General features: G+C 46.6%; 1 protein-coding gene across 1 annotated transcript in view; it reads right to left on the bottom strand.

Moving 5' to 3' along the window:
• Nucleotides 1-16,457, bottom strand: part of ARL3 (ARF like GTPase 3) — a 29,095-nt gene that overhangs the window by 9,729 nt on the left and 2,909 nt on the right. Inside the window, exons 2-5 of the mRNA XM_075504644.1 lie at nt 9,490-9,633; nt 8,226-8,342; nt 3,603-3,653; nt 1,466-1,651 (exon numbers count right to left, since the gene is read on the bottom strand). Of these exons, the coding sequence (XP_075360759.1) occupies nt 1,466-1,651; nt 3,603-3,653; nt 8,226-8,342; nt 9,490-9,633 (498 nt within the window). The remainder of the gene's footprint in view (nt 1-1,465; nt 1,652-3,602; nt 3,654-8,225; nt 8,343-9,489; nt 9,634-16,457) is intronic.

The following is a 16,457-nucleotide window of genomic DNA, read 5'->3' as shown; positions in this document are numbered from 1 at the left end:
CCACTCTGTGCTTCTGATCATTCTCGACAGAGGATTCTCAAATCTCTCTTAATTCTGAGCAAATATATAGACAGTATTTTTTCTGATGAGGGTAGTTAAGTGCTAGAAGAGGCTACCTAGAGAGGCTGTGGAATGTCCATGCCTGGAGATATTTATAACTTGATTGGACAAGACCCTCAGCAACTTCCTCTAGACTCGCAGTTATCCCTGCTTTAAACATGAGGTTGGTCTAAAGATCTCCTGAAGATGCTTCAACCTAATTTTTTGTTGGACTCTCTGATTCTACTATTACTAAAATCTTTTTAGACGGGGCAGAGGCAGAAATGAATGTCAAGGTATGGGCCCACCATACCTTTACCCTGCTACAAAATACATGTTTTCTGGGATGTTTCTTGTTTGCTTTCTGATAATTCTCTAGCATTTGATTTTCCTCACTGGCCTTTGATGAGCACTAAGCTGCTGTTCCCAATGATCTGCTTCTGAGTAATGGCAGCTAATTTTGAGTCCATCACCGTATGTGTATAGTTAGGATTGTTGTTCCTCATGTGCATTATTTTGCACTCATCAACACTGAATTTCATATGCCATTTTACTGCCCACTCAGTATTGCAGGTTTCTTCTGCGACTCTTCATACTCAGCTTGAGATCTGACTATCCTGAACAGCTCTGTAGCATCTGCAAATAAGGTTTTACTGAAACTGCAATGAAGATAAATGTCTTCACCATTCTGTTTCTTTAAATATCAGTGAAGGGAGTACTCCTGACTGCTCGGATTGTGAGCACTGCAAATATTTCATTAATTCAGGAAAGCCTAAGATTGAAATAAACAAACCTAGGTCCCATTTACATTACAAAGAGCTACTCTACTGCAGGAACTGGCTACAGCACAGGAGCCCAAAACACAGCTATTACAGTTCAGCACAGGAACACAGCTCAGCCCCCTTGGTGGGTTTTTGCTGTCCCCCATGCTGCCATTAGAAGTGGTCCTTGCCCCGTGTGCAATTCTTGCATTTCTCTGGATCAGAAAGATTGATCAGTTTCTCTCTGGCTCCTGGGTTGAGCAAAATGCCAAACAACATTAGTAGTGAAGGTAAATCAGGTTTCTAAAGTGCACGCTCGTAACAGTCAAAGGGGTTAATAGTAAAAGATTATTTGTTTTGTGAAAATGATTAACCTGACAGTAGTCTCTTTAAAATAAATCAGTGTCTTCATTTGGCCCAGCCAAGGGGTCCTGGGTGGGGAGGCAATCGCTCTCCCCTTTCCCAGGGATGGAGAGATCCCAAGGGCCCACAGCTCCCCCTTCCCTTTGCACAGGCAATGAGACACGCACCCCCCGCATTCTGCACTGCAAGGGTTTGGCTGTGCTGACCCTCCTTCGTGAGGCAGCCAGTCCAGCCCTACCCTGCAGATCAACAATCTCTTACAGATGACCTGCTGGCACAGCAAGCCTTCTTCAGAGCCTCACCTGTACTCCCTCTCCTGAAAGAGCTGAACAAGACTGGATCTGCCAGACTCTGTCCCGGATTGTGTGTAGGTTCAGTCCCTCGGCAATCTCTGAAGCAGGGGCAGCCGTCAGCAAATCCTGCTTGTTAGCGAATATGAGCACGGGGACTCCACTAAGCTTTTCTTCATCCAAAAGCTCAGCCAGCTCCTATATCATTTACAAGGGAGTGGGGTGGGGGGAAGATGGAGAGAGGGAAGGGAAGAAAACCTTCAACCACCAGTGGTTGTCTCTAATTATAAATATATTTAGGGCAAATGCTAAAAGAGTGTGTTCCAGTGAAACCTAGATCTTATTATAAGAGAGCAAAAATGTATACAATCATCTCTGCCCAAGGTTCAAAAGCTGTTTCTTCCAATTACAGGTTACAAAAATCTTCATCTTAGTCTGAAATTAGCAGTTGCCTTAAAGGCTACAACTTTGGTGTTTTACCAGTCCCTGCTCCCAGGAGACCAAAATTGATGAAACAGCAAAAACCATGTAAATTGGCAGTATGAGGAATCTGTCTTAAGTTATTGCATGACTGGCATTTGTACCTGAGTAGCCGTTGACACCAGCCCTGATATCTTTGCTAATAACGAGTTTCAGGGGTTTGTTCCAAGTTTTATACACTGCAATTTGAGTGGGATAGGACTTTTTTTTTCCCCAGAAATGGAAATATCCCTCCCACAAGAAAGCACCGATGCTTTTGAAGGCATTGGCTAGCTGAAGACAAGCTAGATCAGCTTTACTAGCTGGATTTTGGCTCCATATGCACAGCACACATTGGGTGGCATCTTGAGAAATGGGTTTGTTCATTCAAAACTGGGTGACTCAAAGAGAGTCTTTTAATAGCTCAAATCTGAATCTGCAGTGGATCAACGATGGCTGAAATACTTCATGTCTAGGGTTGTGCAATGGCTTCATGTGAAACAAGCACACAGTCTCAAATTATTTCCCTATGTGAACATATGACAAACCCAGCAGAACTTGAACCTGTAGGGACTGCTGTCATTGATGAGTACATGAGATTTTTGTGGGCTCCTTATTTAGCTGAAAAGGTCTCATGCTCTCAGATACTGTCCTAACATCTTTCATACACTGGCTAGAAACCTTTGGATTAAATGAGTGCAGTCGGGGAGATGCTAAACTGCAGTGGAAATCTGACTCCATCCCCCCAAAAGCAATGTTTGGTTTGGAAACCAGGATGAGAGAATGAAATTATAAACAGAGTTGGCTGGGAATTTTTCAACAAAATAGGTCTTTCATCTGACATGGCTGATTTATTGAAACCAAAAATGTTTGCGGAAATATGAGGGGTCCAGGCTGACTCTGCCTGACTCAGGCAAGTGCTCTAAGCTTCTGCTTCCTCTCCCTCTCCCTCTCTTTTGCCCAATGAATATTTAATTACTGATATAAAATGAAATAGCTCCAACAGGGGAAAGATTCCCTCACCCCTAGAACAACCAACAGTTCTGTTGTTAGGGTGTGTCCATGATACTTGAGAGGAGAAAGATCAAGTGCCTCCTTCAAATCAGGCACAACAGAGGGCTTTAAATCTCCCATTTCTGGGGGGTAAATCTGTTGCTAGCTATTTTGGGACACTGTCACTTTCTGAATTTTACAAAAGAAAGTTCAAAAGTCCTATTTTTGTTCCATCCTAAAACACAAAATATTACAAAACATCAAAACTTTGCAAAACGGAAATCTTATTTTCTGGCCAGTCCTATTTACAAAGTTCTTATTTTTTTTTCAATTACATCCAAAACACAATCAAGTCAATATGATTTCCATTTCAACTTTGTAAATAAGAAAATAGGATTCCTCAGGGTCTTGGTTTGGCAAGGTTTAAAGGACTTAGAGAAGTTTTTGCTTTCAGTATTGGGCTCCATTTGCTATTACTGTATAATTTTAATGAAAACCGTTCTATTTAAACGGAATTAGGCTACCTGTTTTCCTTGTTTCGCATCTACCAAAATAATCTGCATTGATGTTGAAAGGCAAGTCTCTTGAAATGCAAATTTCCCTCATAAACAACAAAATCATCTTCCTAACTTTTGTGAGCAAGGGGCACTCAGAAGCACTGAGTTACTTCAAAGGAAGCTGGGCATAAGTAACTTACCTGACCCGTTTCTTCAAACCTCTTCCTATCTGCACTGTCAATGACATAGATCTGAAAGAGAAATGAGAGGAAAAGTTACTCTTCCCAGAAGACACTCTTCCACAGTATCACGTGCTTAAGTGAGCTGAGCCTAATAATTATGGTTTTGGGCACAAAGATCCCTGGTATTATTTATAGCAAATGTTGACAAAACTTCATGACGTTCTGAAAGGAGAGGAACCACCTCTTTTAAAGCTGGGGGTGTGGACAGCCACATGGGTAGGATCAGAAAGGAGCTGGGGGCAGTACTGGGGATGCTCTCACCATGTTCACAGCATCTATTATCTGAAGACAACAGGAGACTGCCTGGTATATTTTCAAATGACCGGATTACAAGCTGAAGCTGAGCACAGGAGGGCAAAACCTGAGGAGCCAGACATGGTCTTTCACCCTAGCAAACAGCATACAAGCACTGCACTGGTGTGACTATGCCATGCTGCCCTCTAGCAGGATGCATCACCTCCTCAATAAGCCACCAAGGCACACAATGGCACTCAGGGGACAGATTAATATATTGGGGACACTGAATTCTCTCCATCAGGCGATCCTACTGCAACCTCCTGGAGCAGGTGGCTGGGGAGGAGGGCTGGATCCAGCCTGCGAGACTCCATCTTCAGCTGCCACCTTGTCCGCCAGGATGATGGAGAAGACAGGGAGCAGCTGGCTCACAAAGACTGACAGCAGAGTCCTGCCACCCCCTCAGGGCTGGGCACCACATCTCATGGTCCACGAGGAGGTCCCAACCAGACACCTGTCCCCTGGTACAGAGAAGGGTGGATCCCCCGGCCCGCAGGCTCCCTGCCTTGGGAGGGGGTCTCCACCCTCTCCAAGCAGCATGGCACATGCTGATTTCTTTCTGTAAATGCAAACGAGCCTTCTCAGTGAAGGCAGCTCTAGGTCTGCACAGGCTAAAAGGCTCCTCAAAGGTCCTTCTAAATATGTAATTAGTAAATCCAGCCACCCTCCCTCCCCCTAGCAATGCTATTGCAGTTCAGAGCACACAAGTATCAAGCTACATCCGAAGAAACGGGGAACCTCAGTATAACATTCAGGCAAGAATAGCCTGGTATCCCTTTTTCATTACTTGGTACAGGAAGGTTTTTGAAGGAGAAGGGTGCTAGGACAGCAGACAGGGACAGGACTGGTGACAAACGCTAAGCATTTTGCTTCCAGTCCCTGCCATTCCCCATCAGCAGTGATTGAAGCTGCTAGCATGTCATCTGCATGCTCTTTGGTGGCTTACAGGGAGCAAGTGTCAGCCTGGTTTTCAGGGAATAGATGAGCACAGCACCCCGCCATCAAGATAAATGGCATCCTTGCAGGCAGTCTCAGCATAAGACTCCACGCTTCCAGGATAATTTTGACCAAATAGTAGGGGGAGGGAAGATCTCTAGCAGCCATATCTATTAAACTCTAGGCACTCCCTTAATGAGCAGTGTTAGAGTTGTTTGAAATGGGTCCAAACATGCAGCAGGAAAATCTGTATGCCAGGCCTGAGGAGGTAACCCAGCAACCTCACAGACCTCTCTGCTGATCACTTGGGGTCTGCGGTCCTCCCAGGGCCGGGCTGATGCACACTGACAGAGGCTGGGGGACACACCGCAGGGCTGGACGCAGCTGCATGGGGATGCGTCAGCAGTGCACGCACTTGGTGCCACGTGATAGGGAAAGGCCCATGGGCACGGCGTGACACACAGCCTCTCCCCGCAATGTGATCCCAAGCACATGCACCAATACTGTATCAGCTACGCCTGTCCTCTCTGCCCCTCCCAACCACCCACCCCTGTGCATCCCATTTGGGGTAGGAAACACAGACCAAACGAAAGGAAGAAGCTGCAGGGCTGGCAGTTGTGCTCTGGGATGAAACTGGACTGTCATCTGTCCTCCTTCGGGACATCTCAGGGGAAGCTTAGCAACACGTGACCGCAATAGTCAAGTGCTACTTCTCAACTGAAAGGCGGACCCTCCCATATTACGGTGCTTCTCCAACTGGCAAGGAAGATCTCTAAGTCCCAACCAGCCAGGCTTTCTCCTGCACCACTCTGTTCCTTGCTAGGGAGCTATTTTGCAAGATGAGAATTGGAGACAACAGCGCTCGGGGCAAAAGCCACAAAAGCACAGCACAGAGAAGGTAAAGTATGTGCGGAGTGCCTACTTCCAAACCAGAAAGCACTGTGCCAAATAGCTGCAGGTGCCTGTCTGAATATGCAATCAGCCAGATATCCACACCTTATTTGCCTGGGTTAAGCTTCCAAATATCACAGGTGTGTGATGCAAGACCAAGCTCTCATTCAAAGGCACCTGCATGGATTTGAATTTGCAATCACTTCCTGCTTTTTAATACCCTTTAGAGGGTCCTTTCTGCTTTGTGCAATATAGTTTAGGAGGAGACAGAAGCAGGGGGTCCTGGGAACTGTAGCATATCTCATCGCCATCCTCCTTCTATGGCCAGGGCCACACAAGAGCCTCTTTCTGGCTGTGGTGCTCGGTAGCACAGTTTGCCAGTTTGAACAGCCATCGAGAACACTGTTTTGGAGAAATGGAGCTTGAGAAAGAAATTCCCGTAAAGCTGGGTGCCTTCTTTGAGCAACAGGCCAAAACAAAACCTGGAGTAAGTGGGTTGGGCAGAAATTGCAAGTGGTAGGACTGGGTGAAGAAATAACATGAGGGGTAAGTTTTACAATTTACAGTGGCACAACCTGCACCAGATTAGTCAGAGGGTAAAATTACTGGCTAAAATGGGGGTGAGGGCTGGCAGAAGAGAGAGAGTCATCAGCATATACTTGATTCCAGTTTTTGTGTGTATGGACATAGCAAAGTGCTGCACTAACATGCCAACAGTTCCCAGTCTGGGACTGGGTGTCAGCACGGAGTGCAGGCAGGGGAGCTCAGGTCCATGTGCGCACCATTCCCTCTGAATTCACACTGCCGCTACCCCCAAACTCATTCTGCTTCTATCTACCCATTTTCTTACTTGTATGAAAAGAAAGGTTTTCTCTGTACATTGCTTTAACTGGGGTGGGAGGAGGGCAGGAAAAACAACTGCTTTCATCTCCTTCAGTCTTTAAATTCACCTTTATTTCTGCACCTCCCATGTAGCACACACTGGGAAGGGGGGAAGCCCACAGGCCAGTGTAGCTCATTGCCTTTGCCAGCAGAGTCTTCCAGATACTGTTTTGCGGTTGCACAGTCTCTGCAGCTTGAGCACCTGCCATAGCAGGCAAAGATCCCCTAGCTGCTGCTTTGCAGTGTTGACTTTGATCTGCACACCTACTGCCTCCCCACTACACACAGCTGCAGAGCTTGGACTCAATGGGCACAATCACCTCACAGACATGCAATGTCCCCCTTCTTGACGGCCACAGAGGAGCACGTGAAGTGTGTCCTGCTAGTTTCTCAAACCCAGATCTTTCCCCTAGGAAGATCTCACCATTACTTTTTGCAAAAGCAACCAACTGGGTTTATGCTGTGGTGGCTGCCCTCAAACATCAGATTCCAAATTAAGGCTGAAAAAGGGGGATCTGCAAAAGAGATTACTGAGGGTTTATTAGTCCCATTTAAATAACAGCTTCATTTGGACAATATTTTCTAAACCTGCAGGCACAGCCAGGCCCTTCAGGACCGTGACATGAGCCTTGGAATAGAGAGTCCTATTCCTACTTGCACTGATCCTTCTATGGAAGCGCACTGAAGCTCCTGACACATTAGTGAGTATGTGTGTGTGATAGGAGAGAGGATGGGCGTCTTTCCGAGAAAGCTTCCCGCTTTCCCAGGGGAGCCCTGCAGACCTTGCTTAGAATAGCCTTTTCTCTGTTCCCACAGGCAACATTGCTTGGGGTGGGGAGAGGCCTGGAGCCCCCAGCCTGCCTTCATCCTGGCACACGTGGCTGCATGTTAGAGGTGATCTTTGAAACTAGTCAGGACAGCACTTGGAGGGTCCCAGGATAACGTGCTCTGGCATGGAAACACAAAGGTCCTGCACTGTAAATATAATTGTAGTCATCTGTAGCTAATTGTAAGGTAATTACAGCTAAGTTGTCAAAAACATTAAAGGACAGTCTTACGATTAAAGGAGCAAAAGAAAAGACAAGGGGTCTCTCTGTGTCCCTCAGCCAGAAGCTTTCCTATCTGATGCCAGACATAGCATTTAATTCTGCTGTGCCTCAGTTTCCCCAACTAGAAAAAAAAAGGCACCATACTGACCTACCTCTACACACGAGGCTTAAGTCACTAATGCCCATGACAGGCCTTCAGAGTCTCCAGTGAAAGGAGCTATAGATGGATAAACTACACATTACTCATGTTCTTTCATCTGAAGGAGACTGAGATGACAGGAAAGGAACTGGCTATAACCAGCACCATCCTGTGAAAGTAAAAACATACAACTGAATGATTTCTCCAAACATCACTGTATTTTTCTTACTGCACCCAACCAATCTTGCTATTTCACTCAGAGTAACTCCTGTTACAATGGCAATGGTGTTGCTGAGGACTGGGACATTACATTACTTGTTCCTGAATTTCTGGCTGAGACCTTGGAAAGCCATTGCATGAACACAGCATTCAACTGCAGCCAATACTCACAAGGATATCAGTGTTTTCAAAATAGTTCCTCCAGTACGGCCTGATCTTCCTCTGTCCACCTATGTCCCATACATTCAGCTTGAAGCCTTGAGACTGTACGCTTTTGATGTTAAAGCCCTGGAAAGAGCAGAAACAAAGCCACATAGAACATAAACCTGAATGGCTGGATCACGTACATAAGCAGACATTAACACCTTATATATCCCATGCCTGCAACACGCAGCGAGGTGGCCTGGGCAGCCACAAAGATGGATTGGCTGTGGGAGAGGCGCTGGTGAAAGTGAACACAGCTGCCAACCCATCAGTTTGCCAGTGTTCTTGGGTCAAGGGTTGATGCTGTCATGGCTATGGAGACATATGATGCAGTTAGTGCCCTGGGAGGGCTCAGCAGGGTGGGTGCAGGAAGAGGTGGGAGAGCTGCAGATAAGGAGAAAACAAGGGCGCTATGAGAAGCAGGACTGAGCTTGTGAAAGCTGAGTAGAGAGTCCCAGCTAACACAAAGTCAGAGGTCTCAGCTCAATTCGACACGACACAGCTAATGCCGGGCTTAAAAGAGCAACAGCTGCACGTCTGAAGGGTCCATTTCATCAATTAGAGCACCAATTGAAAGGGCATTCAAGTAGAAAAACAGGATGTGGTGTGGGCTGGCAACATGCTGCCACACCACCCAGGGGACTGGGGCTTGGAATCAGGGTGTCGAAGCTGGGAACTTTGGGAGGCAACTACGGGGTGGGGGGAAGCATCTCCCATAGCTCTCTAGCAACCTCCTCTGGTCAACACAGGAGCGATGCTGCAGTGCTTCTGATGGGAGACTTCCCTCGCCCCAAGCCTGAGGCTCAAAGAAAGGCGACTAGAGACATCAGAGAGGGAGTGCTGGAATATGCAAGACCCTTGGAGCTGCCTGAGTGAAAGATGAAAGGAGGCAGGGGCTTGCCCAATGCTGCAGCATCCCCTGTACATGTCCCCTGTTTGGCAAGGACAACAGGAACAAAGTCTCATCCATGCAACCCTAGCATGACCCAAAAGCATTCTGCAGAACTCCATGGTACTCATCCACTTTTGCACTACCTGACAGGTCTGGCCTGATGCTTTCTGGCTCCTTCAGGGAGCCTCCTCTTATGCAGATAACACACAAACTTAATGGTGCACCATGCTGCAGTTGCTCCCCCTTTTACTGAAATACTCTGCTGAATCCTTAGTGCTTTGTATAATAAGGCAGGTGGGACCACAAGACCTGCCTTGGGCAGGGAAAGGCCTTCCTCACCTGTGTTGGCGTGATGTGGCTGATGTCCTCAGATGCCAGCTGTTTCAGGAGTGTGGTCTTGCCTGCATTATCCAGCCCCAAGAGGAGAATTCTCACCTCCTGGTCTGGGGCGCTTTTCAGTTTACGCAGGATTGACAGTAAACCCTAAATCCGCAAGAGAGATCATAGCTGTTATTTCCCCCTCTAACTCTCTCTCCCCACCATGCCATGCCCTCCTCCCTTGAAATGGGTTCTGTATGGCAGTGAATCCCAGGACACCTTGAACCCCTTCCTGCGCCCCCTATAACTCCTCCCCCTCGCCCCAATTTTCCTTCATCTCAGAGAGTATCAACGAGGTCTCAGACAGTACAAACATCACTCAGTGGGGTGCACCACTGGCTGCATTGCTCTTGTCACACAGCTGTTTGGCATTCCCTATGCCAGGAAGACAGTGCCTATGGATATCACGTGTAGGAGCTGCAAATCAAGTCCTTGCGAGCTCTTCATTATCTTCATCAGAAGGAAAACCCCATTAATTTAATCTCCCTCCTAGTTAACTGCAGGTTACTGTGTACCTGACATCAGTTCTTTTCATAGTAACTCCCTGATCATCTCAAACCCCGTTTATCTGTCTAAAATACGCCGGACCCATGGGGCACGCGCAGTTCTGATTCTCAGGATGTAGCACTTAACAACTATCTCAGATCACCACACTTCCTCGCTAAGAAAAGCACAGTGGATTTCAGTCATTAGCCAGGCTCAGCTCTCCGAGCTGACAGTATCACTCAGGATTAGGAAACAGAATATGCAGGTCAGCTCATTTACAACCGCGCACAGTACAGCAGCACACCCAAGCTTTTGTCAGTGCCACTGCTCAAAGACCTGCACTTCTCTAAAATGGCTGGAAAAATATTCTGGAACCTGGCACGTAACCAAGAGATGCAAATCACCCCACTTCCACCTGCCTCTCGCTGCCCGGCCCGGCCCCACAGGAGAGGGGCAGTTGCAGCCAAGGGCACAGGAGCAGGCTGCAAGTCCACGACTGCCTCAGTGTCCTTGGACACACTGCCATGCTGCTCCATACCCCCCTGCTTGGCAGGGATGGCTCCTCGGAGCCCGAGCAGCGCACACCACACTGAGACCCAGCCTGGGGACACAGATGCTCTTGCAACTAATTTGCTTGAACAAATCCAGGAGAGGAATACACCTAGAGCCCTTTCTGGAGCCCTCAGGACTCTCTCCCAGACAATTCCCATGTCCTGAAGGGCAATGGTGAGGTGTTCCTCTTCAGCCCACTAAGATCCAGAGCTGAGAACAAAGTTCAGATATCAGCACAAACCCGGGCCCATCTCAAGTGTTTTTATTCTCCCATTTGCAAAATGGAGACAATGCTTCTTGTCGACCTGCAAGGGTGAATCAGTTAAATGTCATGAAGTGCTTTGTTGCTATGAGGAACTACACCCTCTCAATATTCCTGCTGGGAGCCAAGGACTATTTGAGCCGTGAAGGTTGCTCCCGATCCCCTCCAGATCATGGCAATCAGAAACCTGTCCTCAGGATAAAGAGCTGCAGGACGCGGTACAACTGTCACCGCTGCAACGTGTCCCCTGTCTGTAGCAGTGCCCTTCTGCCGACTCCTGGAGAGCCCCACCTCAGCCATTTGGAAACCCCCGCTTCCAACTGCTCATCACACCGCTCCGAGGCGTGGAGCGTTTTGCAAAGGACGCGGTACTACAGGTCGCAATGCCGAAGGTTTCAATAATGCAGGATGAAAACACACTGATATTCAAACGCACGTGAGATTCGATCCACGCCTCTAAGCATTTTCGATTTGCAGGTAATTTACTGGTTCTCCATTTAATTACCAGACACAGCTCAAAATACATGCACGATGTGTAAGAAACAGGGAGAAGAGAAGGAACTTAGTAAAATTGGGTTTGAAGGGTATCTGTAGAAAGTTGCAGGGTTGCCACTGTTGCTGTGCTTTTAAAAAGCACTGTGGAAAGGTGATGTTCAGAAATTCAGAGCTCGTGCAAGGAACAGCAAAACTGCAGTCTTGCAGCCCAATAAGCAGGCTCAGGGTATCACCTATTTCATAAACAGGCTGGTAAAAAACTGGGAACACAGGACCCGCTCAAGAGCTGTTAATAAGGAACAGGCTCTGCTTGGTAGAGGGTGCCATGCCTGCACGGTGCAGGCACAGTAAATCCCCAAACTGCTTTTAGTTGAAGCGTACAGGCCTGTAACATCACGTGCTGAGCCCTGAGGGCCAGATGCTCACAGCTGGCTCTCACCCACCGGCCAGTAGCTAATGAATTTGAAGGGCTGCGTTCAGTGCAGCCAGTCGCTGCAAGTCCTCCCAACCCAACAGCTCATCTCCCCGGCCGCAGTGCCTGGCCCACATTCTACCCCGGTGACGGTCTGTACTTCCACACATCTGAGGGAATTAAAAAGGAACAGCGACAGAAATACCTCTAATGCTTACTTGTTTACATGCATGACCTAAGTGCCCTTGACATCATTAAAAAACACAAGTTTTAACTGCATGACTAGCAACACACATTTTCTTTTCACCTGCAGTCAAATTTACAGTTGTGTTTGTTGGCTTGTAAATCCATGGATTTCAGCTCAGTGTGGACAGACCCCACAGGAGCAGGAACTCTAAAATTCACACATTCACCAGGGAAACACTGAATTTCCAATTCTTATGGGCCTGACCCAAAGCCAACCCACATCAGCCAAAGTACTACTGCCGACTTCAGAGAGCTCTGAATCAGGCCCTATTATTTTAGTTTATTGCTCACAGTTAAAAAAAGAAGCTGTTGAAATGCTAATCCTATTCACAGCACCACTTGCTAAGAGCAGAGCAGTGTATCCCAGAGCAGATCAGGATTAGAAGCCTTTATATTTCAGAATTCAACTCCAAAATACTGAGTGCAAAGAAACGTATTACAAAGTATTGCTTATCTACCACGGAGCAATTCTCAGGGGTCAGGAAGAGGAACAGTTGTAAATGTTAATAGAGCTTCTCCCATTGTAGACGGATGCTATTTCTGGGCTAGTATGACAGCCTACGAGAAAACGATCAGCATCGTTCCATATTCTACTCGAGTGACACTGCTGCATGGCTGATCACAGGATTATCTGGGGTAGCCAATAGAAGAGAGGATATATATAGAAATAAAAGTATTCTCTAAGGTATAAAGTAAGCTGATTTAAAAGGCTGCAAGACAAGCAAGCCAACATAGAGAAGTGGACTTCATTTCAGTAGCTGCCGGCATAGGTTACATGGTCTGTATACACAAATCAAGAGCCAAATAATAGTATTGGTTACTACAAGTGTTGCTATTTTGTAAATATTATTTAAAACTTGCACCCAGCATTCTCCCTCTAGTTAGTGAAGATTTAAGATTAAGGAAAACCATGCACAGATGGGCTTGTATCATTTTTTAATTTTTTTTTAATTGGTCTTACGAGCACACTGGCTAGGAAGACAGAAAGCATTTCCTGACAGCTTAGTAGACTGCAAAAAATAACTCAGCCGAGTTCCCTGCTGCATGCCACCATTATGTGGGACAAGCAACCCTTACCGCACACACACTGATGGACAAGCACTTCTCCGCTCGCCAACACAATGCTGAAACTAACTTGGGCTGATGAGAGTCAGAAAGCAACCCCTTGTTATTGATGGGAGATGTCAGGTAGAAAGCCATGAAATGGGAAAATTTGGTGCAAAGAGGATGCTCAGAAGCAACAGGAGAGAAACAGGCCTTTGAAATGGGGCAGCAAACAAATGCCTCGATGCTGGGCCTTAACCTGCAGTGAGGAGGGAGGATACCCAGGATGCCTGCGTGGCAGCCAGGCCAGTGGTACTCGCTCACTGGGGGATCCAGGGTGAGGAGCAGGACAAGTCTCGAGCAGGACAGCAGAGACATTAGCTGGCTGAGGAGCTGCAGAGACGACTCACAGGAGTATAAGGGCAGGGTGTCACTTGCACAAAACTAAGCAGACTGCGGCATCTGTAACAGAGAAGGGAACTGCAGATGCTGTTCAGATAATGAACAGCACAGCGTGGCAGCGCGTGCAGCCTTTGGAGAAGGGCAGCCATACACAGCAACTCAAGGCTGGGCACAGTCAGCCAGCAACCACTTCTTGGTCACCTCTGGGTTAAGCAAACTGTTTTCTATCAGATTGGCTTGTTTAAAAACATCTTTGTCCTTGGTGGAGAGGGTTTTCTTTACAAGCACGATGAGGAGACAGACTGATGGGGTCAGCAATGAGGAGACTGCATTTTCCAGACAGTGAGTGGGGACATACAAAAAGAAAAAAAGACTCCTGACAATTACTATGAAATCAGAGTGGGGCATTAAATTCAGAGATGCAACTAAATGGGCAAGAGCACTCATAAACACATCGAGCATGAAAGCAAAGCTAACCATCTTATTAGCATCCTTCAGAAAACAGGGATGTGTGGTTTTATGGAAGTATATCATTGCTAGGTTTAAAATACCCACTGAATTATCAAAGGACTTTCAGTTATAGCTGCATGCAGTAATCCTATTCTCTTAAAAATAAAAAAACCAGACATATATAAAAATACAGTGACATTTATAGTCCTAGCTAAGGGTTTTGTGGGTTTATTCAGCTTTAAATCCATGCTGTATATGGGTCTTTTGAACTAGTTGATGCATGTAACTACATCCTGTACCACAGAAGCCACTGAAAGGAAGATTCACTTTATAGGCCAAAGCAAAAATTGGTTTGGGACAAACAGAGCATTGAGATAATCTGTTTAAATATTGTATCAGATTGGCAATATAAAGCCATAATGGAAAGAACAATTTCCCCTTGTACTGAGGGCTGGATACACAGGGCATGGGTAAAGCATGGCCCACAAGCTGCTGCAGAACATAGTTGATTCCTATTAGGAAAGAGAAGTAAATGTATTCTGTTTAACTTTATTAGCCACAAAGCTCAGATAATGAATTTAAAATAAAACCACCCTCAGTCACCAGCAATTGCATATCTACTAGATGTGGATATTTAGCTAGAATCAAATCAATTCACCGAGATGCAATCCAGCCACAAAGCTCAGCACCTCAGCCTGCTGCTGCGACCACATCTCCCCCATCTCTACACCCCTGCACAGATGCCCTCTTCTCCGCTGCTGCAACTACAAGTCGCTTGTCTTCACCCTCAAGGCCCTTCCCAGCCAACCACATTTGCCATGGAGGTGACGGCTCCTGTCTCCCCGCGGCTTGTAATGCCAGCCCCAGCACCGCCGAGCTCTATTCTCAAACCGTTATGCCTTTCCTACAACCGTGGGAGAAACTTCACAAATATCCATAAAACCATCCTGTGATTCTCCTAATTCCTTCTCTGCCACACCTACAATCCTTGATGAGGTTCAGGCGTCCAACATGCCAAGTTCAAACCTGCCTTGGGCTCTCCTCACTCGTATCGCTCGGGTTCTCTCACCTCAGACAGACCATATTTCCACGGCATGGGGAACATCTCCGTGTTCTGCCTGCACAGCACCTAGCGCAGCTCTGGCCCACAATTTACTTTTAATTAAGCAATATGGTAGCAGTTCACTGTTTTTAAAGAGTAAGTTAAAGATAGAGGGTGCACATGATGGTTTCAGAAAGTCACGCAGGAGAAGCTGACATGGGGGAGGACGAGAGGCTTAGCTGAGCCAAATATCCTGCCTTCAGCAGTGGATATTTGAGGCTACATTTGCTGTCCAGGGTGCAACCCTGCACACACAGAGCTGGAGGAGGGGAGTCCTTCCTGACAACTGCACTGATTAGCTGGTGCCCTGAAGAATGACGTTTGATTACCTTTATCTTCCGCTGCAGAACTGCAAGTGTCACTAATGGTCATAAAATCACCCAGTCTTTTTCAAAATACAACCAAAGTAAATTAATCTATTGAGCACAGTTTATTCAATACTTCTTACTCTGGCAAAACTCCCAAAAAATCATTTGCTTGCTGCATGTCTCCACCATATGGTGTCATTCAATGCAGACTTTCTTTCCTGCATTGAAATCCAAAATTTAATGGAGTCGAGTCACCTACAGAGTTTTTCCAGCTCAAACCTGCTAACAGTTTTCTGTCAAAGAGGTCACACAGTACTTTCTGGTTTGGTATATTAACCAATACCAGCATGAATCCTCCTTTCGTAATTAAAATCAAACTCCTCTGGATTTAGCAAGTTTGAAGGAAGTGTTATGCCCTGCGCAGAGAAGAGGTGATGCCCAGCACCGGACAATGTCAGCGGTCTTTGTCTGGTTTCAGAACTTGAAAGTCTTGGCCAGTTGCTGGTATACTGTCCTACCTGCAGGTAGTTTCTCATATCAACATCTCAGCAATCAGTAATATAAACCAAAAACATGGCATGGAACTGTACTGGGAAACTAAAGCAACGAGGCACTATTAAAGCTCTCGAAAGCATTTTTTTTTTAATGGGGTCATTTTACATAGAGCCTTACTGCCAAGCAACAAGGGATAAAAGAAATAAGTTCTGGGTACTAGGTACACCTACAGCAGGCAACAGATAGATGCTGCTTTTGCTAGAAACATGAGCTCAAGACCAGGAGAAAGATGCCTGACTACGCATTTAGCTATGCTGGTATCTCATCCTCTCCACCAGATCTGCCTAGTGTCAGCTAGACACTCGGTGACTCAGTTTCCTTAACTGTAAAATGGGGCCACACTTTGACAACCCTGGTTTTGACACAATGATGCCATCTTCAATCAACAGTTTTAGAAAAACATCGGCCATCCTCTGGCCCCACCATCTATCAATAACATACCATCACACTTGGTAAAGATTGTTATTGCAGTGACGAGGAAGCCACAAGCTCTGCTTCACACAGCATTTCCTAAACTTTGGAAAGCTGCGTATCCTTTCATGTAGCAGCCTCGCTTTGCCCTTGCTGTACGCCCACCACAGATGCTGCTTAACGGCGCCAAAGACTTCAGCGCTA

The sequence above is a fragment of the Mycteria americana genome, chromosome 6 (genome assembly GCF_035582795.1).
Source record: "Mycteria americana isolate JAX WOST 10 ecotype Jacksonville Zoo and Gardens chromosome 6, USCA_MyAme_1.0, whole genome shotgun sequence".
NCBI classification, from domain to species: domain Eukaryota; kingdom Metazoa; phylum Chordata; class Aves; order Ciconiiformes; family Ciconiidae; genus Mycteria; species Mycteria americana.
The sequence above is the reverse complement of the archived record's forward strand: the minus strand, read 5'-3'. Positions and strand labels throughout refer to the sequence as shown.